The sequence below is a fragment of the Balaenoptera borealis genome, assembly GCF_965194805.1.
Source record: "Balaenoptera borealis genome assembly, chromosome: X".
NCBI classification, from domain to species: Eukaryota; Metazoa; Chordata; class Mammalia; order Artiodactyla; family Balaenopteridae; genus Balaenoptera; species Balaenoptera borealis.
The window spans coordinates 97,636,136-97,664,038 of NC_138881.1; the positions used below are offsets into that span (position 1 = coordinate 97,636,136).

Below are 27,903 nucleotides of genomic sequence, written 5' to 3' on the forward strand. Positions count from 1 at the left end.
GCAAGTGTGGAAGCCAGTTAGGAGTCTACTGCAGCAGTCCAGACAAGGGATGATGGTGGCTTGGGCTACAGTCCTGGCAGTGGAGATGGAAAGCATGAGACAAAGTTGATATGTATTCTAAAAAGTAAAAGTGACAAGTCTTATTAATGACTTGGACATGAAAAATAAGGTTAAAAAAATTGAAGATGACCCCCTCTTTCCTGTCATAAGCAACTCAGTCGATGATATTAACATTTATACTTCTATGGGTATGAATGTGTTTGAGGCCAGGGTGCAGAATAAATAGTTCTTTATTGGTCATTCTAGGATTGAGACATCTGAGATACAGTTAAGTAGGCAATTGAATACATACATATGAAACTCTGTGGAAAGGGTTGAGCTAAAGATAAAAGTTATACATCTGTAGAACAGTAGTTCTCAACCCTGGCTACAAATGGGAATAACGTGGGAAGCTTTTAAAAATACTAAAGCCCAGGTTCCATCTCCAGAATTTCTGATTTAATTGGTCTGGAATGGGCATTAACATTTTTCAAAAGCTCTCTAGGTGATTCTTTATGCAGTTAGGGCTGAGAAGCATTGACATATAGATAGGAATGGATTAGCTCTCCAAAGGACAAAGTGTAGACAGAAGGGAGGCACAGGAATGAGACGTAAGGAGCAAAGGTTTTCAAAACAGAGATTCATGAGCCATCTACATCATAACCTTTTGGGGTACTGGTTAAAGCTATAGATTCTTAGGCTTAATTCAGAGGTGTTAAAAAAGAACTTGGGAGAATGAAGTCCAAGAATCTGCATTTTAACAAGCTTTCAAAGCTATTTTAAAGTACACTAAAGTTTGAGAACCATTCATTTGGAAGTAGGGCTGGAGCAGCCAGGAGGATAGAAGGCAAACTGGAAGAATATAATGTTATAAAGAGGTGAGAGAGGACAATGTTTCAAGGAGGGAGGGGCCAACTATGAGGAAAGCAGGTGAAAGATCAAAACAGATGGGAACAAAGAACTGACATTATGTTGCAATATGGAAATCATGGTAATTTTGATAAAAGCAATCAACGACAGTGAAGAGATCAGGTAAGAAGCTAGAACAGGGTGGATTGAAGAATGAGTGAAAGGTGAGGAAGTGGAGACAGCATAGAGTACTCTTCTAAGAGATCTGGGTTTGTAGCCAAGCAGAAAAAAGGTCAGTTGCTGGGAGTATTATGGTTGTTTTCAAATGAAAGTAGCATATGCTTTTATGTCGATGGTAATAATTAAGGTAGAGAGGAAGAAATAAAAAATGCACGAAGAATTATCAACCAAAAAAGTGAAGTACAAAAGAGGGTTTTTTATCCCAGAGAATATGTGGTCTTTGATAAGTAGAAAGACACATCTTCCACTGTAACAGTATTGAATAATCTAATAGGTGTAAGGGCAGCTAAGATAACAAGTGGAAAGATTATAGAGTGCCCAGTTGATGGTTTCTATTTTCAATGAAGTATAAAACAGACTAATCAACTGAGAGACTGTGGGAATAAATTTGAAGAAAGGATATAAATTACTTCTGGTTGGCTCACTGAGATAGCATTCCAGCTCAAAATTCAAGTGATCTGTAGGAACTGTATTAAACTCAATTTGTTGCTAAGGAAGATAATTAGTAACTCCTGGCTTAAAGCCATCTCTTCTGCTTTATGATGGGTATCTGGAATTTCAACTGAGCAATTGTTAGACTTTCAAATAGATGATACTCATTCATAAAGGAATTTTGGTACCTACCTACAGGTAATCCTGTGGCCAACCAATATAAGGTTTCCATCTGAATTAGGATATAATAATTTTCACAACAAAATCTTTATCTACATGTTTAATATCCAAATGGAGGAAACCTACTTTGCATGAGGTGCTGTGGTAGGCAATCTACACAATTCCCATTTCATCTACTCAACTCTATGCAGTAGCCACACAGACAAGAGAAGTTAGCACATACAAAGTTCCACAGCTAAAAAAAAAACAAAAACAAAAACAAACAAACAAAAAAAGTTCCACAGTTACTAAAGGAACTGGGAATTAAAGGGTCTGTCCTGCAAAGCCTGTGCTCAATACATAACAGAGATTACTACACTTAAGGTTCAGTGAATGCAGTGTTGACTGATCTCCAAAGCCTAAGGAAACAACAATCTTGATATATTCATGTATTTTCTTATCTGGCAGGAGGCTCAGAGCTAAGTTTTGAATAAAACTATAGTAACTGACTTGAGTCTGGATTTTCTATCTATAATTGTTCTACCATCCCATTCATTACTTGGCTCTTATTCTCTATTAACTGGATACATGAGAGTTTTTTATTGATTACTTTTATTGCAAATTGTCATATTATTTTTAAGAGTAGGCTGAGGTATAAATCAAATAGTAAGTGATAAACTCTGTCTTTATATTTCTAAGAGTCACAGAAGGCTTAGAAAACAGAACTCTTAAGGCACTCTATATAGAATACTGTGATTGTGAGCCCCTTCAAGGTATAGGTATCTGTCTTATTCACCAGTGCATACCTGGCACCCAGGACACAATGCTTGGCAAGTAATAGATACTCAGTATTTCCTGAGTGATTTAAAACTCAAGTGTTGAGACATGCCACGGTGCCTGTTATTATTTCAAATTTCTCATCAAATTTCTCCAATACAAGAAAAATAATTAAAATGCAAACATGTATATGGACTAATATTTTGTGTAGGCCTATACAGAAAAGATATATACATATGCCACAGAAAAAATATAGTCTAAACTACAAAAATAAGCAAGTGAAGGATTCATAACAATTAATTCCTTAGGAGGACTAAAGAACTTTATTTCCTGCAGGTGATGTGGTAAAATAAAGTTTCTTTGATGTTGGATAGAATTAGAATCCTAGATTTTCCACCTATGAAATGGGTAAACTTGGGTAAATCACTTAACCTCTGGTCTAATTTTCCTCATCTGTAAAACTAGGATAATTACAGTACCCATCTCATAGGGTTATTCTGAGAATTACATTACATAATGCTTGAAAGCATTCAGTACAATGCTATGCACATAGTAAGAACTCACTAAATATTAGATCTTACTATTTAGAGTCCTACCTTATCCCTTTATCAACAAAACCTTATTTTATCAAGTCTGGCTAGAAAACACGTGGGTCTAGGCCTAAGGGCAAAACAGGATCATTTGTGGTAGTTTCTTCTTTCATTCCTGCAGATTAACCAGGCTGAAAGTACAGAAGCAGTTTTAAAGAGACACCTTGGTTTATGAAAAGATCTAGCGGAAAGAAAAACATTTCCATTTGCATTTATCACTTGCAACTTTGCCATAGAAAGAAAGAAAAAACAATTTGGAAATAACTGACAAGTCAAATAAATAAAAGATCAGTTAAAAAATTAGATCCCTACTGATATAAATATTACCAATAAGATTTTCAAATAATATCAAAAGCACCTAGAAATGAGTATAGAAAATAGTGAAAAATTTCCTAGTACTTTATAATTTGTTTTAAAAAATACTTTTGATTAACATTTCTATAGGCCAAAATTACCAGAACTTGAGTTATATTAATGTTATATCTACAATAGAACCATAAACATAAAAACATTACATTTAAACTAACATGAATTATTCTAAAACTTAACACAGAGAAAGATTTCAAAGTTAATTGCTTTCGAAATAAATTATTTCAGAAAAATATAAAATTTTAGGAAATATACCATTTTCTACATAGACTATTTTACAAATCTGTGGAATGGATATATTAACTTTCTCCATGCAAATGTAATGTACAATCATTCAAAATAAACAGAATTACTTTTCAAAGAAACATGATTGTTGGGACCAACTAGCAGAAATGAATATTCAATGACAAATGTAGTACTGAGAGGTAAATTTTAAAAATTAGCTTGCAAAATATGAGCAGGAAAAATGATAAATTTTAATAAGTGATAACCTCATTGACATCAGCCTTAGCGATGTTTTTGTGGATGTGACTCCAGGTAAGGGAAACAAAAGCAAAAATAAACAAATGAGACTACATCAAACTAAAAAGCTTCCACACAGCAAAGGAAACCATAATCAAAACAAAATGGCAACCTGCTGAATGGGAGAAGATATTTGCAAATCACAAATCTGATAAGGGGTTAATATCCAAAATATATAAAGAGCTCATATAACTCAACAACAATAACAAAAACAAAACTGAATTAAAAATGTGCAGAGGATCTAAATAGACATTTTTCCAAAGGAGACATACAAATGGCCAACAAGTACATGAAAAAATGTTCAACATCACTAATTATTAGGGAAATGCATATCAAAACCACAGTGAGATATCACCTCCCTTTTAGAATGGCTATTATTGAAAAGACAAGAAATAACAAGTGTTGGTGAGGATGTGGAGAAAAGGGAACCCTTGTACACTGTTGGTGGGATAGTACATTGATGCAGCCACTATGGAAACAGTATGGAAATTCCTCAAAAAATTAAGAAAAGAGCTACCATATGACCCAGCTATTCCACTTCTGGGTATTTATCTAAAGAACACAAAAACACTAACTTGAAAATATATATGCACCCCTATGTTCATTGCAACATTATTTACAATAGCCAAGATAAGGAAATAAACTAAGCACCCATGATGGATGAATGGATAAAGAAGATATGGTTTATATACACAATGAAATACTACTCAGGCATAAAAGAGAATGAAATTCTGCCATTTGCAAGAACATGGATGGACCTTGAAGGTATTATGATAAGTGAAATCTAAAAAACAAACAAACAAACAAAGAAAATAAAACAAAAACAAACTGATACAGAGATCAGACTAGTGGTTACCAGAGGGGAAGGGGGTTGGGGAAGGGCAAAACAGGTGAAGAGGGTAAACTGTATGGTGATGGATGGTAACTAGGCTTGTGGTGGTGATCACTTTGTAGTGTATATATACAGATGTCGAATTATAATGCTGTATACCTGAAACTTATACAATAAAAGAAAAGAATCACTGCTCTAAGGTATAATTTTAATTACTACTTTATAAATTATACAGCATTACTTCGTATTTCTTTGCAATAGAAGTGATTGAGATATCTGAACAACAAAGTTCTAGAAAATTCAATTTGCTAACTGAAAAATCTATTTCTCTTTATGTACATACCTAATGCATTTCTCATCTACTTAGGTAGCTACTTGATGCATATTAATGGGGCACAGTAAAAATCAATCTATTCCTAACTTTAAATGACAGGAAGTGCAGAGACTCCCATACAGGATTAACCCAAGGAGGAACACACCGAGACACAAAGTAATCAAATTGACAAAAATTAAAGGTAAAGAAAAAACATGAAAAGTAACAAGGGAAAAGCAACAAATAACATACAAAGGAATCCCCATAAGGTTATCAGCTGATTTTTCAGCAGAAACTCTGCAGGCCAGAAGGGCGTGCCCTACCTTTTATTTTATGTAAAGGTTTATCTGACATTTATGTTATATACAGTCTATCTTAAATTAAGGTGACATCATTTTGTGAAGATATCTGAGGAAATCATTGTTCTTTTAAAGAAAACATTGTCTACTAAAAATATCATGACGTAAAGAAAATCTAGACTCAACTTACTTTGAATATCCTCTCGAAGTCTATTTTTCCATACTAGAGAACATAGACACAAGCTATCAAATACCTACAAAAAATGAATGCTGTGATGTTAAGAGAAGAGGTAGAAAGGGAGAAAAGAAATCTCAGACTTTAATTTTTTTGTTCAACTTTATCCACAGTTTGCATCAGTAATATACATTTAATGTTCCATTTATTTTTAAATGCATCAGAAAATCAATCATGATAGATCTGTGACCAATACAAACATTTCTGAATTCTTCAAAAAATTCAGTTAGAAAAGTCAATAAACTAGCATTCTGTAAAGATAATTATTAAACAAACGGTAATGTATTTTTACTCCTTACTTCAATTCTAACATATCTGACATCACCTCTTTCTTGTGCGATACAGGAATAAAATTTAGCAGAAGCAGCTATCTACTGCATGTTTTAGGTCCTAATAAAATATTTTAGTTTGATTATTTAACCTTCTTCAAATCACAAATCCAATTCAAATAATGATAGTTATTCTCAATTCAATAACTGATGAAGTAAATATATAATAACCATAAAGACCATTTAGAATAAATTTTACACTTACTCAAAAATACTAAAAGAAATACATCAGAGCCTTGGTATAATGTGTGCTTGGGGACTATGCTGTGAAACTGCCATAGAGGTGATGTTGCCTTTTGCCACTACAGTAAATAAACTGCCATGGTATGGACCTCAGATAGACCCATCTTAAATGGAATTTTGCTTTGCAGTAAAGAATGCTACAAAGGTTCTGGTGTATTTTCTCTTTAAAGTAATAATTAATTGACAAGTAAGTGAAATGCAATAAGGAAATGGCCTATAATTTCACTAATATTTCAATGATATGAAACATGAAAATACTTGTAAAATAATTAACATCTAGATTGATTAACAAGAGGAATCCTACAGCATGATAACTATGAAAGCAGTATGAATGATTGCTGTAGCTTTTAATGATCACTTTATTTGTAACACTGTCAAATTTTTACATTAAAAACTAACAACTAAGGTATTTGTCAATTCTTACCTTTATTACCCAAGTTTTCACTAGAGAGATTGATTATGTCAATTCCGTTTTTTAAGATCCAACTGAAAAATAATAACTAATTAGCTCAAATATTTAAAGTAATAAATTACTAATAATTTAATTTTTAAACCTTTTAGTCATAAGAAGCTTTAATTCTTTAAAAGCTTCAATTTGACCCTTGGGGAATGTAAAGAACATATCTGTATCCTAAAGCCAAAACTTAATTATATGGCTTCATGCCGACTGATCAAAAAAAGTAGAGTTGTTCCTAAACCAGCCCTTACTATACCATTTGGCACGATAGTTTTTACCTTTTATATATACCTTTGAAATACCCAGGCCAACATTTTTAATAAGTTGCATCCATATTAAGAGGTAACAAGTGCAAATAATCACATATTTAAGATATGATACTTGCTTGACTATTACAAAAGTAATTATACTAAGGTTTTTCTATAGCAAACTGAGTTATTCATCACAGTAATGGTTTTGAAAAATTCCTGCACTACTACCAACGCAAATTTATCCATCTCTAAATTAAACAAGGACTTTATGTAACAGTATACTTATGAAAAGATTTATAGAATGGTTTGTGTTTATTTCAACATCATGTTGAGGATCAGTTAAGATTTACAGGATCCACAAATGGACATATTTTCTAATAAAAACCTATTCCTCAATTGCTGCTCTCTGAATCTGAATGTAACCAAAGGCAGCACACTGATGTAATAACGTTCCTGAAAGTCAAGATATAAATCCAAACTTTGGCAGTTTTATCAAAATGTCCTTGACAATTAAGTACTCTGCTAATTCGCAAAAATCTTACTGCTTTGTGTAACATTTTCAATACAGAAATAAAATACTCTTCAAATAATACATTTTAAAAGATGATTAAGTTTTGCAAAATTAAATAGCATAAATTAAGCATATTAACATTGTTTTTCTGACAACATGAAATAACCAATTTACGAAAACTGCAATGGACTAAATAAAAAAACACAAATGTCACAATGTGAGGCACATTTATCCTCACATATTACTGAACTTACAAAATCTACTAAAATATTTTAAAATTCCATTGATTCCATTAATACATAAAAAGAAATTGCAAAAATGCTTAAGACTATATGAGCCATCAATTACACAGGCACTTCACATGTAAACAATCTACAGTACAACTGAAAATATTTTGGCACCAACCTATAATCCTAAAAGAATTCAATATAAAGCCAGAGTTCTATAATTTCTACTCACTTTTTTTCTAGAAAACTAAGACCAAAGATTGAAGAAATTATGTATAAACTAGAATTACAAGCATATTAAATAACTCAAATATAGAATTGTTTTAAATTGGTAAAAAATGATTACCTTATCCACATGTTCACCAGTATGCTATGATAAAAAAAAATTAAACCTAATGTGATTATTGAATTGAAACCACATTTTAAATTTAGTATTAATCTGATTATTGAAAAATAATCAAGGTTATCAGCTGACTTAGTAAAAAGAGAATTTGAATTTATCAAAAACTCTTATTAAGTTGATCCAGTTTTCCCCCAAAAGAAGTTTGGGCAATGCAAAATTGAATTTTAATGTTTTAACATAATATTTCTTAAACCTAAGGCTTGATCTAATAAAATTATTTTTGATTAGACATCCTTATTCATAAATTTGAGATATTTGAAATCACTTCAAATAAATGAAACTAGACACTTATGATTTTTAAATGTTATATCAAGCCGTAGAAAGCTGAGATGCCTTGGTTGTAGGTAATTCAAGAAGAGCCTGAACTGTGACACCAACTTTCACAAGACCTCTTTCTTCCAAAATATGATGAGGCAAACAGAGTCTTTCCTGAAAAAACAAAACAAATGATATCTGAACATTTGCTTTTTAATAGTGTAGCAAAACCTGAAAAAGTCAGAACTGGGTTTTTAAAACATGCTTTTTATGAAACTTCAAGTAAAAAGTACACAATTCTAATTAAATTAAAATCTAATTTTAAAATGTCTGTTTCAATACATTTTTATGGTATGGAATTCTATTTTACAGGTTGTGTTTTGACCTGAAGTTGATCTGATCCACACAATAAGCAAATATTTTAAAGTGAGACGGTGGTGCTAAATGTTCCCTAAGCTTTCGTGCTACAGCAGAAAGAGCACTACATTTCCAGCCAAGGGACCTAAGGGCCATATGAAGTACTAAAGGTACTAAAATTCCCTGAGACTCTGTTTTTTCATCCTGAAAATGGAACTATGTGAGAAACAAACAGAACAGTCTATATACGGAACCACTTTGTAAACTGTTCAGTCCTATACAAAACTAGCCACTCTGGTTCTTTCTATCAGTTCTGAGGTTCCATGGTCTGTGATGTATACAGCACTTCAGTACTTTTTTTTGTCTTAAGGTTACTTCCCTCCAGCTTCTAGTGATGTGTTGCTTCTTAGTTCCAATAGTCCAGAATTTAATAAATAACAACTGCCTGCTCTTCTAAGTCATCACGTGTGTCATTTGATCTTCACAACTCTATGAGAAAGAGGGTTCAGAGACAACTTTGCATTAGGTTTCATTAGCCTTCACTGATCCTCTTCTAACAATCTTAATGTTTCCAAGGGTTCTGTCTTCACCCTCTTCTCTTTTCAAACTATATCCTCTCCTTGGTATTCTCAAAGCCTCATCAAAACTACAAGACTTTTAACTGAAGGTCTGCATGCATGTGCACAACATCAAATAAATTTGGTAGCATTTTTGAAGAAACAATGAAGTCTACTGCTTCAGCTGGGACACTCGCTCATCTCAGGAAAATAAGCTAGTAATGGATACATTGGGTGGCAAACAGACCATCTACAGGTCCCATCTGGTCCATAATTTGTTTTAGTTAGCTAGCACAGTGTTTTACAAATCTAGAAACATTACTTTTTTTTTTTTAATTCAGTGTTTCTAGAAACATTGGAAGCCTTGGCAAGACAGGGCCCTTATTCCCAAATAGTAACAACTATATTTTCCATCCTGATGACTTTCAAATCTTTATTTCCTGCCAAGATCTCTCTATTGAGCTCCAGATACAAATATCAACTTGATACAGCCAAATGGATATCCAAAAGACATATCAAAATCAATATGTCCACAACAGAACTACTTCTTACTAAATTAACTTCTCCTCTGTATTCTATACCTCAGTGAGTAATACACTATTCAATCTCTCTCAACATAAACCTGGGAATCATAATAGTCTCTTTCTTCCTTACTCCCGTAAGTCAATCACCAAATACTACTGATAATATCTCATTTATCAATAGTTCTCAAAAACTATCTTCTCACTCCATTTTCACTGCAACATTTGTTGCCCTCCTAATATTTTGCTTATTTATTCAAAAAACCACTAAAGTATATATTAGAAAAGAAAAACAGGTTTCAAATCAATGACCTCAGCTCTCATCTTAGAAACTAGAAAAAGAAAAGCAAATTAAACCAAGGGTAAGCATAAAGAAGGAAATAATGAAGATGAGAGAGGAAAACAATAAAATTAAAAAACAGAAAATAATAGCAAAAAAAAAATCAATGAAACCAAACATTACTTCATTGAGAAAATTTTTTAAAATTCATAAATCCCTAGCTAGATTAATCACAAAAAAGAGAGAAAATACAATAATTACCAATATCAGGAATAAAAGAAGTGACACCACAAGAGAGTCTACAAATACTAAAATGATAATAAGGGGGACATTATAAACAACATTATAACAATCAGTTTGACAAACCAGATGAAACAGACAAATTCTTTGAAAGACACAGTATACCAAAGCTCATACAAGAAGAAATAGAAAACTAGAATAGCCCTATATCTATTAAAGAAATTGAATTGTAGTTAAAAACTTTCCCACAAAGAAAACCCCTTGCCTAGATGGCTTCAGGGTTCAATAATGAATTTGACTAAATATTTAATAAAGAAATAATAGCAATTCTACCCAAAATCTTCAAGAAAAGTAAAGAGCAGGGAATACTTCCTAACATGTTCCATGAGGTCAGCATTACTTGACACCAAAACCAGGCAAAACCATTAAAAGAAAGAAAACAGAAGACTAATAACCCCACTAACATAGATGCAAAAGGGCTAAACAAAATTTTAGCAAATTGAATCCAACAATATAAAAATAAAAACAACAAAATCCATCATGACTAAGTGGGGTTTATCCCAGCAGTCCAGGTTTCAGTTAATATCTGAAAATCAATCAATGTAATTCACAATGCTGTGAAAGAAAAAATACGTTAACTCAGTAGATGTAGAAAAAGCACTTGACAAAATTCAACATCCATTTGTGGTAAGAACTCACAGCAAACTAGAATCACATATCTCATAAGGAACTTGTATCTGGAATATATAAAGAACTTAATAATAAAAAGGTGACTAATTCAATTAACAAATGAGCACAGTATTTGAAAAGACATTTCTCCAAAGAATATATACAAACAGTCAATAGGCACACAAAAAGATGCCCAACATCATTAATCATTAAGGAAATGCTAATTAAAACCACAATGGGGGGCTTCCCTGGTGGCGCAGTGCTTGAGAATCTGCCTGCCAATGCAGGGGACACGAGTTCGAGCCCTGGTCTGGGAAGATCCCACATGCCGCGGAGCAACTGGGCCCGTGAGCCACAACGAATGAGCCTGTGCATCTGGAGCCTGTGCTCCGCAACAAGAGAGGCCGCGACAGTGAGAGGCCCGCGTACTGTGATGAAGAGTGGCCCCCACTTGCCGCAACTAGAGAAAGCCCTCGTACAGAAACGAAGACCCAACACACCCAAAAATAAATAAATAAATAAATAAATAAATTTATTTAAAAAAAAAACCCACAATGGGACTTCCCTGGTGGTCCAGCGGGTAAGACTCCGTGCTCCCAATGCAGGGGACCCGGGTTCGATCCCCGGTCAGGGAACTAGATCCTGCATGCCGCAACTAAGACCCAGTGCAGCCAAATAAATAAATAAATTAAAAAAAAAAAAAACCCACAATGAGACCACTTCAGACCCACTAGGATGACTAGAATCAAAAAGGTAGACAATAATAATTGTTGGTGAGTATGCAGAGAAATTAGAAACCTCATGCATTGCTGGCGGTAATGTAAATCGGAAAATAACTTAGCGGTTCCTCAGAAAGATAAACAGAGCTACCATATAATCCAGCATAGAGCAACCATATAAACTACCATATAACCTAGTTAACTAAGAGAATTAAAATGTTTTCAAACAAAAACGTGTTCATGAATGTTCATAGCAGCATTATTCATAATAAACAATGAGTGGAAACAGCCCTAATATCCATCAACTGATGAATGGTAAACAAACTGTGGTATATACATAGAGCCCTAAAAAATGAAGTAGAGCCATATTTCAGAGATAGAGACTCTAGTTCTAGATCACCAAATAAAGCAAATATTACAATAAAGTAAGTCACATGATCTTTTGTTTCCTAGTGAATATAAAAGTTATGTTTACATTATACTGTAGTCTATTAGTGTGCAATAACATTATGTCTTAAAAAAAACCTTAATTAAAAAATACTTTCTTGCTAAAAAATGCTAATCATCATCTGACAATGCAGGGTTGCCACAAACCTTCAATTCGTAAAAAATGCAGTATCTGTGAAGCACAATAAAGTGAAGTGCAATAAAACTGGGTATGTCTGTACTGCTTTATGCTAAAACATGGATGAACCCTGAGAGTATGATGCTAAATGAAAGAAGCCAGACACAAAAGACCCCATAACATATGATGTCATTAATATGTGATGTCCAGAATAGGAAAATTCATAGAGATAGAACAGGAGAGGGACTGTTAACAGGTAACAGGTTTCTTTCTCGGGTGATAAAAATATTCTACACTTAGACTGCTGCCCGACTCTGTGACTATACTAAAAACCACTGAATTATACACTGTAAATGGGTGAATTTTATGGTATGGTAATTATATCTCAATAATAATGTTTAAAAAAAAAAACAATGTGTGTTCCCAATCCCAGGCCTAAAAAAAGATAACTTCAATCCATACTTTTCAACATGTATAAAAATTAACTGGACCTGCACGGAAGGGCAGAGGTGGCACATCCAGAGAGGGGCCTCAAGAGTGTGGAGTCCTGGAGTTTCGTGCCGTGTGGATGACAGGCTCTTAGTGCCCCAGCCAGGCATCATGGCTGTGCCTCTGAGGTGGGAGAGCCAGGGTCAGGACACTGGTCCACAAGAGACCTCCCAGCTCCACGTAATATCAAATGGCGAAAATCTCCCAGAGATCTCCATCTCAACACCAAGACCCAGCTCCACCCAATGACCAGCAAGCTACAGTGCTGGACACCCTATGCCAAACAACTAGCAAGACAGGAACACAAACGCATCCATTAGCAGAGAGGCTGCCTAAAATTATAATAAGGCCACAGACACCCCAAAACACACCACCAGACGTGGACCTGCTCACCAGAAAGACAAGATCCAGCCTCATCCACCAGAACACAGGCACTAGTCCCCTCCACCAGGAAGCCTACACAACCCACTGAACCAACCTTAGCCACTGGGGACAGACACCAAAAACAACAGGAACTAATAACCTGCAGCCTGCAAAACAGAGACCCCAAACAAAGTAAGTTAAACAAAATGAGAAGACAGAGAAACACACAGCAGATGAAGGAGCAAGGCAAAAACCAACCAGACCTAACAAATGAAGAGGAAATAGGCAGGCAGTCTACCTGAAAAAGAATTCAGAGTAATGATAGTAAAGATGATCCAAAATCTTGGAAATAGAATGGAGAAAATACAAGAAACGTTTAACAAGGACCTAGAAGAACTAAAGAGCAAATAAACAGTGATGAACAACACAATAAATGAAATTAAAAATTCTCTAGAAGGGAACAACAGCAGAATAACTGAGGCAGAAGAACGGATAAGTGACCTGGAAGATAAAATAGTGGAAATAACTACTGCAGAGCAGAATAAAGAAAAAAGAATGAAAAGAACTGAGGACAGTCTCAGAGACCTCTGGGACAACATTAAAGGCACCAACATTCGAATTATAGGGGTCCGAGAAGAAAAAGGGAAGAAGAAAGGGACTGAGAAAATCTTTGAAGAGATTATAGTTGAAAACTTCCCGGGGCTTCCCTGGTGGCGCGGTGGTTGGGAGTCTGCCTGCTAGTGCAGGGGACACGGGTTCGCGCCCTGGTCTGGGAAGATCCCACATGCCACGGAGCAACTGGGCCCGTGAGCCACAACTACTGAGCCTGCGCGTCTGGAGCCTGTGCTCCGCAACAAAAAGAGGCCACAATAGTGAGAGGCCCGCGCACCGCGATGAAGAGTGGTCCCCGCTTGCCGCAACTACAGGAAGCCCTAGCACAGAAACGAAGACCCAACATAGTAATCAATCAATCAATCAATAAATCTTTAAAAAAAAAAAACAACAAAAAAAACTTCCCTAATATGGGAAAGGAAATAGCTAATCAAGTCGAGGAAGCACAGAGAGTCCCATAGAGGATAAATCCAAGGAGAAACATGCCAAGACACATATTAATCAAACTATCAAAAATTAAATACAAAGAAAACATATTAAAAAGCAGCAAGGGAAAAACAACAAATAACACACAAGGGAATCCCCATAAGGTTAACAGCTGATCTTTCAGCAGAAACTCTGCAAGCCAGAAGAGAGTAGCAGGACATATTTAAAGTGATGAAGGAGAAAAACCTACAACGAAGATTACTCTACCCAGCAAGGATCTCATTCAGATTTGATGGAGAAATTAAAACCTTTACAGACAAGCAAAAGCTAAGAGAATTCAGCACCACCAAACCAGCTTTACAACAAATGCTAAAGGAACTTCTCTAGGCAGGAAACACAGGAGAAGGAAAAGCCCTACAATAACAAACCCAAAACAATTAACAAAATGGTAATAGGAACATACATATTGATAATTACCTTTAATGTAAATAGATTCAATGCTCCCACCAAAAGACATAGACTGGCTGAATAGATACAAAAACAAGACCCATATATATGCTGTCTACAAGAGACCCACTTCAGACCTAGGGACACATACAGACTGAAAGTGAGGGGATGGAAAAAGATATTCCATGCAAATGGAAATCAAAAGAAAGCTGGAGTAGCAATTCTCATATCAGACAAAATAGACTTTAAAACAAAGACTATTACAAGAGACAAAGAAGGACACTACATAATGATCAAGGGATCAATCCAAGAGTAAGGTATAACAATTGTAAATATTTATGCACCCAACATAGGAGCACCTCAATACATAAGGCAAACACTAACAGCCATAAAAGGGGAAATCGACAGTAACACAGTCATAGTGGGGGACTTTAACACCCCACTTTCACCAATGGACAGATCATCCAAAATGAAAATAAATAAGGAAACACAAGCTTTAAATGGTACATTAAACAAGATGGACTTAATTGATATTTATAGGACATTCCATCCAAAAACAACAAAATACACATTCTTCTCAAGTGCTCATGGAACATTCTCCAGGACAGATCATATCTTGGGTCACAAATCAAGCCTTGGTAAATTTAAGAAAATTGAAATCGTATCAAGTATCTTTTCTGACCACAACGCTATGAGACTAGATATCAATTACAGGAAAAAAATCTGTAAAAAATACAAACACTTGGAGGCTAAACAATACACTACTTAATAACCAAGAGATCACTGAAGAAATCAAAGAGGAAATCAAAAAATACCTAGAAACAAATGACAATGGAAACACAACGACCCAACACCTATGGGATGCAGCAAAAGCAGTTCTAAGAGGGAAGTTTAGAGCAATACAATCCTACCTTAAGAATCAAGAAACATCTCAAATAAACAACCTAACCTTACACCTAAAGCAATCAGAGAAAGAAGTACAAAAAAAACCCCAAAGTTAGCAGAAGGAAAGAAATCATAAAGATCAGATCAGAAATAAATGAAAAAGAAATGAAGGAAACGATAGCAAAGATCAATAAAACGAAAAGCTGGTTCTTTGAGAAGATAAACAAAATTGATAAACCATTAGGCATACTCATCAAGAAAAAGAGGGAGAAGACTCAAATCCATAGAATTATAAATGAAAAAGGGGAAGTAACAACTGACACTGCAGAAATACAAAGGATCATGAGAGATTACTACAAGCAACTCTATGCCAATAAAATGGACAACCTGGAAGAAATGGACAAATTCTTAGAAAAGCACAACCTTCCGAGACTGAACCAGGAAGAAATAGAAAATATGAACAGACCAATCACAAGCACTGAAATTGAAACTGTGATTAAAAATCTTCCAACAAACAAAAGCCCAGCACCAGATGGCTTCACAGGTGAATTCTATCAAACATTTAGAGAAGAGCTAACACCTATCCTTCTCAAACTCTTCCAAGATATAGCAGAGGGAGGAACACTCCCAAACTCATTCTACGAGGCCACCATCACCCTGATACCAAAACCAGACAAAGATGTCACAAAGAAAGAAAACTACAGGCCAATATCACTGATGAACATAGATGCAAAAATCCTCAACAAAATACTGGCAAACAGAATCCAACAACACATTAAAAGGATCATACACCATGATCAAGTGGGGTTTATCCCAGGAATGCAAGGATTCTTCAATATATGCAAATCAATCAATGTGATACATCATATTAACAAATTGAAGGAGAAAAACTATATGATCATCTCAATAGATGCAGAGAAAGCTTTCGACAAAATTCAACACCCATTTATGATAAAAACCCTCCAGAAAGTAGGCATAGAGGGAACTTTCCTCAACATAATAAAGGCCATATATGACAAACCCACAGCCAACATCGCCCTTAATGGTGAAAAACTGAAACCATTTCTACAATTACTTTAAAAGCAGCTTAAAATCATTCATTAGATAGCTGTTACAGTTAAAGCTGGGACTCAGTAGAACGTACCAAGGGAAGGTATTCATTTTCATGTTCAGAAAGCATTACTCATTCCTATTGTGAAGAAGAATCCAGTTTGCATGCAATAAATTAATATTTAAATGATCATTTTGTTAGAAAAATAATTACCTGTGAGACACCCAACTTTTTACAAGCATCAAGAAAATTTTCTACATTTCTTCGACATTTTGCCATGCTAAGTTTAGGCTGTAAAGTAAGAAAAAAAGGTATATTTTCAGGTATATTTATACAAAATTAATAAAAACTGAAAATTAAATTTATTGAAGTATATTATTTAAAGATTGTTTCAAGAAGCTCTATCTTCCTTTAGAGAACTAACAAATTGCAGACAAAACTTACCACTGCTGGTGATGGCACATGAATACTAGCTACAGAGCGTGGCCTTATGTGATTGGCTAAATGGCAAAGAACAACCCCATCCATCAGTGCAGCTCCAATGTCATCAGGCAAAATTACTTTTAACCTGGATTCGAGATTCTACAAAAGAAACGGGTATAAATCACAGATATTCTATCTAAACATATATGTTATATATTTATACAACTAATCATTATGTAATCTAAAATATTAAAGAGTACTGAAAATAAAATATACCTTGTTAATTTTCCACATTAAACCCATTTCTATAAAGCAGACCTGAAAGGTCAATATGACTTACATTGCGAAGTTGTCGTATTTGCTCTCGTTCTTCCCGTAGATGTTCCATCTTTCTTCTCATTGTAAAACCTGGATCTGCTGCCCCATATTCCTGACGAGATGAGCGGCTAAAAGCTATAAAACAGAAATTTCCTAGCTTATTACAAAGCTAACAGGAAGGATCAACCATCGGTGGGGAAAGAGACATGATAAAAAGAACCAGAACAAAATGACATAAAACACTATTATTATCAATAAATTCTAAATATTTTTTACAGAATATAACTGAAATCTGCTTATCTGCATAATTGAAAGCAACAGGGAAGACAAGTGTAACAATTTCTACCACCTATACATGTTCTTACTTAAACATATATTATTAGAAACTTATGATCCAGGTTAAGAATTATTACTGAACACAAATCAGCCTTTATTATCTTTAAAGAAAAAGGAAATTATTCTTGAAGGTCAATACAGTTATTCACGAATAAAAACTATAATTCAATACCTTGCCAAGTAACATGGATCCATTTTCTTTTGGGCTTGCCAAATGCGAAAAGATCCCTTTTTAAAACCACAATATAATGGAGTGCTATAATTTCAAACAGTGTTTGGTCTGCTGGCAGAGTGGTCATTCTAATAGCAGTCACAGTAGAGTAGAAATAAGACTGCAGTATATCTAAGGCAAAAAGCTGAGGTTTCAGGAGCTTGAAAGTAAAGAGGAAGAAAGAAATGGGGAATGGGAATTGGAAAGACAAATAAGGTTAAGAGAAAATTACTTTTAGGAGAGGGGAAAGAATCTATGTGTACTTAAAACTATGGAATCAATCCCATTTAAGCTGAGAAACTCTAGTTTCATATATAGCCAATAAATTTTATTTGCAGAATATGTATTTACCTGATCTAGGCTTCAAGCCAAAGGGACCATGTGAAAAAGCATCAGTTCTATCATACTCCTAAAAACAAAAAACAAATAAAACCTCTTTTCTTTCGAAATAATCAAGGTAGTTATTCATATCCATTCCAATTTTGAGAAGTATTTTTCTCCATGATTAGTGTAGCAGAGAAAGGTAAACGCATTTCAATTCAAATTGATATATTTCACTTTTAAAAGGTCTATAAATATTTGCTGATTGACTTCTCCCTCATAGTATAAGGAAAATGAAAAAGAAAATTATTGAAGCATATAAAACAGATATTTTCTGAATGAAGAACCAGATTAAAGTCTCCCCCAAAATGAAAAAAAGCTTCAATGAAAAGATAAGTGAAATTAGTAAAACTTACTCAGTACCTACTATGGACTTGACCCTTAGTGGATAATCTGAGGCAAATATACACATTCATACTAATAGGGGCTGCAGAGTGATAGATAATAAAGTATTATTTCTTCCAGCTGAATGCACATTGTTTCAAAGTGCTTCCTCACAGTAGTGTGCTTTGGAAAGAACTGTGGTATATTTTAAAAATCTGAACTTAGAGTCAGAAAGTTTAGGCTAAGCCTTGAGCAAAACATTTAATTTCTCTGTAACTGTTCCTTCATCTTTAAAATAGGATGTTGTAAATATTAACTGAGATAACTAAAAGAAAGCACTTTGGAAATTATAAGATGGAAAGATAATGAAATTTTAGCAGCATCTTATTGAATCTGTACAACAACTGAAGTAGCTAGAGTTTGGGCTTCAGTCACTTCTCTGCCATTTTATTGACTGGAGTCTTTAGGAAAAGTTATCAGTCTCTGCAGCTGTAAAATGATGAGGATACTACCCAGCTCATGGGACTGCTCTTAGGTTTAAATGTATAGGCAAGCACTTTGTTAATAGTAAAGCACTATACTAATTGTTTTTATCATTTTCCTTTCACAGATGAAACTAAAACAATCAGAATTCTGTTGACTCTCTTAATTTTCTGATTAACATATGATAAGCAGTTCAAGTTGAAAGTCAGTTGAGCTACTAAAATACATGCTCACCACCTTATCCGTCTACAAGCCTCAGTTTGTCTTGATTACTTCGGTTAAAGTGTTACAAATTTCCAGACAAAATTTTCACTTATCCAAATGTAAGGAAAAATGTATTATAAAAGCAGTATAATTATTTGAGAAAACTGGCACTGATACTCTCCCCATGAGCATAGATCATAAAATCATAAAGTACCTAGTTAAATAAGGCAGCACTTACATTTGTTATAACTGAAAGTAAAAAAAGGATTTACAAAAAAGCATGTGACAAAGACTAATTTTAGGATATCCTAATTTAAATTATTTTCTAAAAGAATGCAAACCATTTTCCTGCCATATAAATAATTTAGAAACATGTTTATAAAACTAATGTCCACGTCCATTTAAAAGTTTTATAATGCAACTCACCCAAAACAATAGACAAAGAATCCTGGCTTTTTAAAAAATTAACACCACCTATATAAAATGAAATACTGGCTAATTAACCAATGTTATATGGTGAATTTGGATCATCCAAACATTTAGACAAAGTTCTGAATTCACCAAATGAACGCATAATCATCTATTTACTAATGCCAATACACTTTTAGAATACTAAAGTAATCTGAAGTAGAAGAGATACTGTTTAGAATGTTTTTTAATTTATCTCTTATTGTGAAGCAATAGGTTTAACTAAATTAGAAGAGTTAATCATTCAAACCACCAGAGTTATTTGGTTAAGATCTCAGAAACTCTAACTTTCATCTACCCCTTCTCCCCATGCTCCTCCTTAGGTCTAAGATGCTAGGAAAGGTGTACCCTCCTGTCGATAGGAACAACCCACTACAGGGATGTTTCTCGTGGAAAAAGGAAGTTTATCTTGCATTGCTTTCAGACCTAATTGGTTATGAGAAAAACCAAAGGCCATTGCACAATGCTGAAGTACTTTTTTCAGATTTAAAATCTGAAAGCTGTTCTTATTGATTTCAAAATATGGATGAATTATAAAACATAAAAAATTTATAAAGTGAATTATTTTCTGTGATCTATAGGCATTTTTCAATAACTAATTTAAGTGATATTGATTATGAATATTTGTTCAAAAATATGGTGTTCTTAGAATTTTTTATAGGCTAGGTTTGTATAAATTAACCTACTATGGATTTTTAAATATGGGTGAATAAATTACATTTAAAAAAAAGAAAGATGAGGTTAGAGAGAAGAGACAAAGAAATCTATGTAAACACATTTAAAAACAGAACTTGTACCTCAGATGATACTGGAGATTGTGGTGACATATTAGCATTATCACTGTCTTGCTAAAATATAAAAACAAGAAGATGAAAGATGAAATTAAAATATGAATGATGATTTAGACATATAAAAGGAAAACTGAAAATTTTTTGATTAACTACTAAAGGAAGAATCTGGAAAATGCCATCTACCACCTTGCCAAAGTGTGGTCTGTGGACCAGTAGCATCCTCTGGGAGCCTGTTAGAAATGCAGAATCTCAGGCCCCACCCAAGACCTACTGAATCAGAATCTGTATTTCAGTAACATCCCCAGGTGATTCATAAGCACTTTAAAGTTTTAGAAGTAGTATCTACTTACATCAAATATTTTCTTAAATGTATTTCCTTTAAATATCACAAATGAAAAACCTTTCTATATTTCTTAGAAAATAGCCATGTGTTAAGATTAATTCCTGATGGGAAATGGCAACAATATGTTACAATCTGAGACAGGTACATGGAAGCATGCAAAAATTCCATCACGCCAAATAATAACAATTACCTGGAAAATTATGTGTATCTAACACAGGCTTAGAAATAATGACAAAGAATTAGTTGAATTGCATAAAATACTACTAAATGGTCCATGTTTTTTCAATGACCACTACTAAACAAATACAAAATTCTTAACATTTAATCTTGAATATGCATACCACAGAGGACATGTATTCATCATTAACAAATGATTACTATCTACTATATATCAGGCACTGGTGCTAGACACTGGGAACACTGGAATTTAGTAAAATATCATCCACTCAAGGATCTCTCAGTCTAGGGGGAAAATAGATTCATTTACATGGGTAGTACAACTTTCTCAGTATAAGGATAGAGCTATGCATGATATATTACGAGGCACAGATAAGAGGCACCTGGGGAAACGGTGGGGGTGGTGGATAAAATCAAGTTTCCTGAGAAACTAAAAAACTGAGTAGATGTTTAACAATATTCCAAGATGAGAGAACAACAAGGACAAAGGCACAGAAGCAATAACAGCCAGGACATGGAAGCAACCTAAATGTCCATCGACAGATGAATGGATAAAGAAGATGTGGCACATATATACAATGGAATATTACTCAGCCATAAAAAGAAATGAAATTGAGTTATTTGTAGTGAGGTGGATGGACCTAGAGTCTGTCATACAGAGTGAAGTGAGTCAGAAAGAGAAAAACAAATACCGTATGCTAACACATATATATGGAATTTAAAAAAAAATGTTTCTGAAGAACCTAGAGGCAAGACAGGAATAAAGACACAGACGTCAAGAATGGACTTGAGGACACGGGGAGAGGGAAGGGGAGGCTGGGACGAAGTGAGAGAGTAGCATGGACATATATACACTACCAAATGTAAAACGGATGGCTAGTGAGAAGCTGCTGCATAGCACAGGGAGATCAGCTCAGTGCTTTGTGACGACCTAGAGGGGTGGGATAGGGAGGGTGGGAGGGAGGCTCAAGAGGGAGGGGATATGGGGATAGATGTATACATATAGCTGATTCACTTTGTTGTACAGCAGAAATTAACACAACATTGTAAAGCAATTATACTCCAATAAAGATCTTAAAAAAAAAGAAGCAATAAATGTAAGGATGAGTGCAGAAAACCTTGTAATTCCACATTTTTGGACAGTATGGTGAAAGGAAGGCAAATCGTGAGTTGAGGCTGATGTGGTAAGCAGGAGCTTATGAAGAAGGACCTTGAATTTACCTTCTAAGTGATGAGGAGACAGTGAAGGTTTCTAAGCAAGGGAATGGCCTGATCATATTTGTGTTCTTTGAAACAATCATTGGCAGCAGAGAGGTGAATGGACTGGAGAAAGGGAGAAGATCAAGGATGCTATTGCAGTAATATAGGCAAGAAATGAGGAGGGCCTGTGCCAGAGCAGAAATAGCAGAAATGCAGGTGGGGAATGTATTCAAAATATTTCTGTATCAAAAAAAAAAAAAAAAAGGTTTTGGTAACTGATTAGATATTGAAGCAGGCAGGACCAAAGTGGATATAATATATATAAAGGGACAGGGAGAATAGCCAAGCTGAACTTCTAGCTCAGAGTACAACAAACGTTTCTTTGGTGATTCCATTTCCTAAAATTAAAGGAGTTTTCAGAAGCCCTGCCAAGTATCCAACATCAAATGAATTATCAATCCTTCCAAACAAAAATACACAAAGCTTAAGTATTCATGGTGATGAGACTGTATCATTTCAAAAATGCCAGGCTGCTGTACAGCTTAAAATGATGAGGTAGAAAAATTTATAGTAATGCACAAACTGTAGAAATCTAATTTTAAGTGTTGAAATAGTATACAGAGCTGTGAAAAGAGATTAATAAATTCCAAAGGAAAAATCTCAATTGACCACCAGGTTGATTTCAAAAGATGAAATATAGGAAAATGTAAAAATTTTAAATTAATTAGTTTCAAGATGAACGTTAATAAAATTCTAAAGCTAAACTACAAAGGACAGATGGAAATCACATGATTAAATTAATAATTGTCTAACGATGCTCAGTTTTTATTATTGGAGAAAACTTGTGCGTTAAATCAATAACAAACTGAAAGATGAATTACATTTTACTCTGATTGAGCCAACTACATTTGAAAAGTAAATATTTTAAACAGTTGCTAATATTACCCTCTTTTCTCACCTCATCGTTTTCATTGCCACTTGAACTCTTCCTTGATGATTTATACTGAAAAATATTTAAATCACATTATTTTACTTTTCCTTGAACAAATAAATTCTCTAACTAGTAAATTATATATGAGGTTTATTCACATTTTGGTACTTTTATTAAATTATCTAAATTATATATAAAATGTACATTATATGTAAAGATAAATAAACTGTTTAATTACATAACCAGTTTAAACAGTCCTACTACTTACTAATAGCTAACACAAAACAGTACTTTCTATGTGCAAGGCATTGTTCTAAGTACATACATCAAGTAACATTTCCTTCCTAAACCAATCCATTTCCCATTCATTCAGGTTTGCTATCTGAGTGTTGTCTTAAATCCTCCTTTTTCTTAATCCACTATTTACAAAACATCAAGAAGTCAATTCTTTCTGTAATCTCTCTCAGACTTACTTCTTCTGAATTCTCTCAAATATTATTCTATTCTAGGCCCCACTATCTCACGCCTAGCCTGTAATCTCACCATTCAAAAATGTCATCCATTTTTAAGAAACCTACTGATTTTAGGTTAAAAAAATACTACATTAAATGTATATATTGACTATACAATAACAGTAACAGTGATAATAACACTTATACTAGTGGTTACTATACACCAGGCACTGATTGAAGTGTGTTACATGTATGAACCCATTTAATATTCTTAACAACCCTGAGGTAAATAGTATTGGGTTGGCCAAAAGGTTCATTCAGTTTTTTCCGTAAGATGGCTCTAGCAGCACTTAGTTGTCTTTAACTTCATTCAAAACAATTTTGTTAGATTGTATGTGACAGCTGTCATATCAGCTTGCATTTTAAAAAAGACTTATCAAAATTGGTAAATTTTTGTATAGCCATTTTAATATTAAAGATGGAACAAAAAAGCAACATTTTCAGCATATTATGCTTTCTTATTTCAAGAAAGGTAAAAACGCAACCAAAATGCAAAAAAAGGTTTGTGCAGTGTATGGACAAGGTGCTGTGACTGATCGAATGTGTCAACAGTGGTTTGCGAAGTTTTGTGCTGGAGATTTCTCGCTGGACGATGCTCCATGGTCGGGTAGACCAATTGGAGTTGACAGTGATCAAATTGAGACATTAATTGAGAACACTCAACGTTATCCCATGCAGGAGATAGCTGACATACTCAAAATATCCAAATCAAGTGTTGAAAATCATTTGCACCAACTTGGTTATGTTAATTGCTTTGATGTTTGGGTTCCACGTAAGTTAAGTGAAAAAAACCTTCTTGACCGTATTTCTGCACGCGAATCTCTACTTAAACGTAACGAAAACGTTCCGTTTTTAAAACAAATTGTGATAGGAGATAAAAAGTGGATACTGTACAATAATGTGGAATGGAAGAGATCGTGGGGCAAGCGAAATGAAACACCACCAACCATGCCAAAGGCTGGTCTTCAACCAAAGAAGGTGATGTTGTGTATATGGTGGGATTGGAAGGGAGTCCTCTATTATGAGCTCCTTCTGGAAAACCAAACGATTAATTCCAACAAGTACTGCTCCCAATTAGACCAACTGAAAGCAGCACTCAACGAAAAGCGTCCAGAATTAGTCAACAGAAAACACATAATTTTCCATCAGGATAAGGCAAGACCGCATGTTTCTTTGATGACCAGGTGAAAACTGTTACAGCTTGGCTGGGAAGTTCTGATTGGTCTGCCATATTCAGACATTGCACCTTGGGGTTTCCATTTATTTAGGTCTTTACAAAATTCTCTTAATGGAAAAAATTTCAATTCCCTGGAAGACTGTAAAAGGCACCTGGAACAGTTCTTTGTTCAAAAAGATAAAAAGTTTTGGGAAGATGGAATTATGAAGTTGCCTGAAAAATGGCAAAAAGTAGTGGAACAAAAGAGTGAATATGTTGTTCAATAAAGTTCTTGGTGAAAATGAAAAATGTGTCTTTTATTTTTAATTAAAAACCGAAGGCACTTTTTGGCCAACCCAATATTATCTCCGTTTTATACTAAGGCACAGAGGTAATATGCTTAATATCACAAATGCTAGAATTTAAAACAGTGCTTGTTTTTAGGAGCAGGAATCAAGGAAATACAGTTATGACAACCACTAAAGTTCTTCTGATTCCTCCTCGCCAGTAATTATCCTGCAAATCAGTGGCAGATTGACCTTTTCAAAATACTACACGCAACTCATGACTCTTCTGTTGAAAAAACCTAATTTTCAGATTATGCCCAAATTTCTCTGCCTGGCATTCAAGGTTCTAGTTAATGGCCCCCTTTACTTATGCAGCATTATCTTCCATAACTCTTGGAAAAATAGATAACCTACCTGATAGCTCAACCACAAACTGGAGGATGAGCAGCATTAGGGATGACAAATACAAGACCTAAATTCATCCACTGTCTCTCCTATGACTTATGACAACTATCACTAATCTACCAAGGTGCTCTTTCCAGCTGATTCCAGACATAGCTTCAATATACTTTCAATCCAATGCTCCAGATAGCCACTGAATAGAGTTGGCATGTGTGAATAAACCTATTTGCCATCCTTAGGCATGATGTCACTGACGGCACTTGTTCTTGTTCTACTTCAACAAAAGAGTGACATTTAGACAGTTGGACACCAGGACCCCAAGATGGCATCAGTCATACTAGTGAAGGAGAAGAAACTCATGGATGTCAAAACAGGGGAGCTGCCCAAGCTTGATACTGATGCAGGATTTCACCCCTAAAGGCACTGCTGGAGAGTTTCAAAGAGGTTACTACCAGTATTACAAGTATGTCACTGGAGTTTCCATGCTTATGTGCTTTTCAACTACTGCCTTTCTTACAAGGAACTCAAACATGAGCAGTTATGCAAGTACCACTGAAAAGGAGGACGCAGTCTGCATTCCTGACCATGACCTTCTTTGCCCAGCAGCCCTGATCTTTGCTGAATCCTTTCATATCCTAATTGAGAATTAACATCTGAAAAAAGATGACTGGTAGGGACTTCCCTGGTCGTGCAGTGGTTAAGAATTCGCCTGCCAGTGCAGGGGACACGGGTTCGAGCCCTGGTCTGGGAAGATCCCACATGCCATGGAGCAACTAAGCCCGTGCGCCACAACTACTGAGCCTGCACTCTAGAGTCCGTGAGCCACAACTACTGAGCCCATGTGCCACAACTACTGAAGCCCAGGCACCAATAGCCCATGCTCTGCAATGAGAATCCACGTCAGTGAGTAGCCCCCACTCGCCGCAACTAGAGAAAGCCTGTGCACAGCAACGAAGACCCAACACAGCCAAAAATAAATAAATAAAATAAATTTATTTAAAAAAAAGATGACTGGTAGAAAAACAAAAAACAAAACAAAAGTGACATTTTAGTGAATAACAAGCTAATATTTATTAGTGTATACTCTGTGGCAAGTGCTGTTCTAAGCACTTTGTATTATTAAATAATTCAGTAGTTACAATAATCCTATGAAGGAAGATACTATTAGAGTCATCTGAAGATAAAAAAAATAATAATAATAAGCTCAGCAAGATTAGATAATTTGCCAAAGTCACTCAGTTAGTAGATATCTAAGAAAGGACTGGAACCAAAGTGGTTTGATTTCTGAGGTCAAAGCTCTTAACCACTATGCTATACTCTCATCCCTAAATCCTAAATGATTAGTAGGGATTTTTCAGGAATAAAAGAATGGGCATGCTCAGAAGAAGGAAAGCACAAAGGAATAAAAAAGCTCAGCCTATGTAAAAAAGAGTAGCTAGTAACGAGTGAACTGTGGCAGGTAATAAAACTTAGAGAAGTAGGTAAGGATGGCCGTGAAGTTTTTTAAAAGTCCAAATTTTATGTAATTGATAATGGGGAGCCAATAAAGAATTTTAGGCCAGGGATTTCTCTAAGGACTGTGAAACTAGAGAAAGGGGGACCATTAAGAAGTTATTACAATTGCCTAGACCAGAAAGAATGAGGGTTCCAACAAAAGCAAGGGCAGTAGATATGGAGAAGAGGTAATGAATTGGAGAAAGATGCATAATTAGCATCCTGGTGACCAATTAAGAGTTAAGAAGAAGAAAGTTAAGTTAAGAAGAAAGAAAGAGCAAGATCAAGGAGGAATGAGGTATAGAGCTTAGAGAACTGGGTGGGTAATACCACTACTAACTAAAATAAAGAACAGAGAGGAGGAGCAAGTTCCATGGTGGCGGGGCAGGAGGGGGAGACATATTGATTTGAAATACATGGCATCCAGACAATTAGAAACACAGGTACAGAGAACAGGAAAAAAAAGTTATGAGATGTAACTTTAGACCCAGGAGAATATGAGACATCTGGAATCATAAAAGCTTCATAGAGAGTAACAAAAGATGAGACCCCTAAAAACAAGCAGAAGAAAAATCAGAAGAAAAGTTAGCCAGGAGCATCAAAAAGAAAAAAGAAGAATCAGGGAAGGAAAATGAGGCAGAAACCAAGCAAGGAGTTTTGAGAAGAAAGATGTGGTCATCACTGTCAAATGCTACACTAGATTTTGCTGTTAGTAGGTACATGTTAGGCTCTAGTGAGGGGCTATTTCAATGGAGAAATGGAGGTAAAAGACAGACTGCAGTGGGTTAAGGAGTGATCAGAAACTGCAGATCTAGAAATGGCAAGTTTGGCCCTAGAAGAAAACAAAGAGATAAGGCAACAGCTGAAAGGGGAATCAGGGATAATGGTAGAGGTCTGAGCACATTTATAAGATGGAAGGTAAAGAGAAAGGACATAGAAGAGTGAACAG

General features: G+C 34.8%; 2 protein-coding genes and 1 long non-coding RNA gene across 5 annotated transcripts in view; 1 reads left to right on the forward strand and 2 right to left on the reverse strand.

The window, feature by feature from the left end:
- LUZP4 (leucine zipper protein 4) overlaps positions 1 to 27,903 on the forward strand; it is a 389,928-nt gene that overhangs the window by 206,607 nt on the left and 155,418 nt on the right. The gene's annotated exons all lie outside the window — the stretch shown is intronic.
- The window catches only part of LOC309620815, a 333,501-nt gene that overhangs the window by 157,232 nt on the left and 148,366 nt on the right, over positions 1 to 27,903 (reverse strand). The gene's annotated exons all lie outside the window — the stretch shown is intronic.
- Positions 5,476 to 27,903, reverse strand: part of LRCH2 (leucine rich repeats and calponin homology domain containing 2) — a 91,995-nt gene continuing 69,567 nt past the window's right edge. For both annotated transcript variants that reach the window (XM_082377125.1, XM_082377126.1), the window contains 7 exons: positions 23,131 to 23,175; positions 20,459 to 20,509; positions 18,153 to 18,210; positions 17,277 to 17,389; positions 16,958 to 17,095; positions 16,727 to 16,804; positions 5,476 to 8,506 (listed from right to left, as the gene is read on the reverse strand). In XM_082377125.1, the coding sequence (XP_082233251.1) occupies positions 8,387 to 8,506; positions 16,727 to 16,804; positions 16,958 to 17,095; positions 17,277 to 17,389; positions 18,153 to 18,210; positions 20,459 to 20,509; positions 23,131 to 23,175 (603 nt within the window). In that variant the 3' untranslated portion in view covers positions 5,476 to 8,386. The remainder of the gene's footprint in view (positions 8,507 to 16,726; positions 16,805 to 16,957; positions 17,096 to 17,276; positions 17,390 to 18,152; positions 18,211 to 20,458; positions 20,510 to 23,130; positions 23,176 to 27,903) is intronic.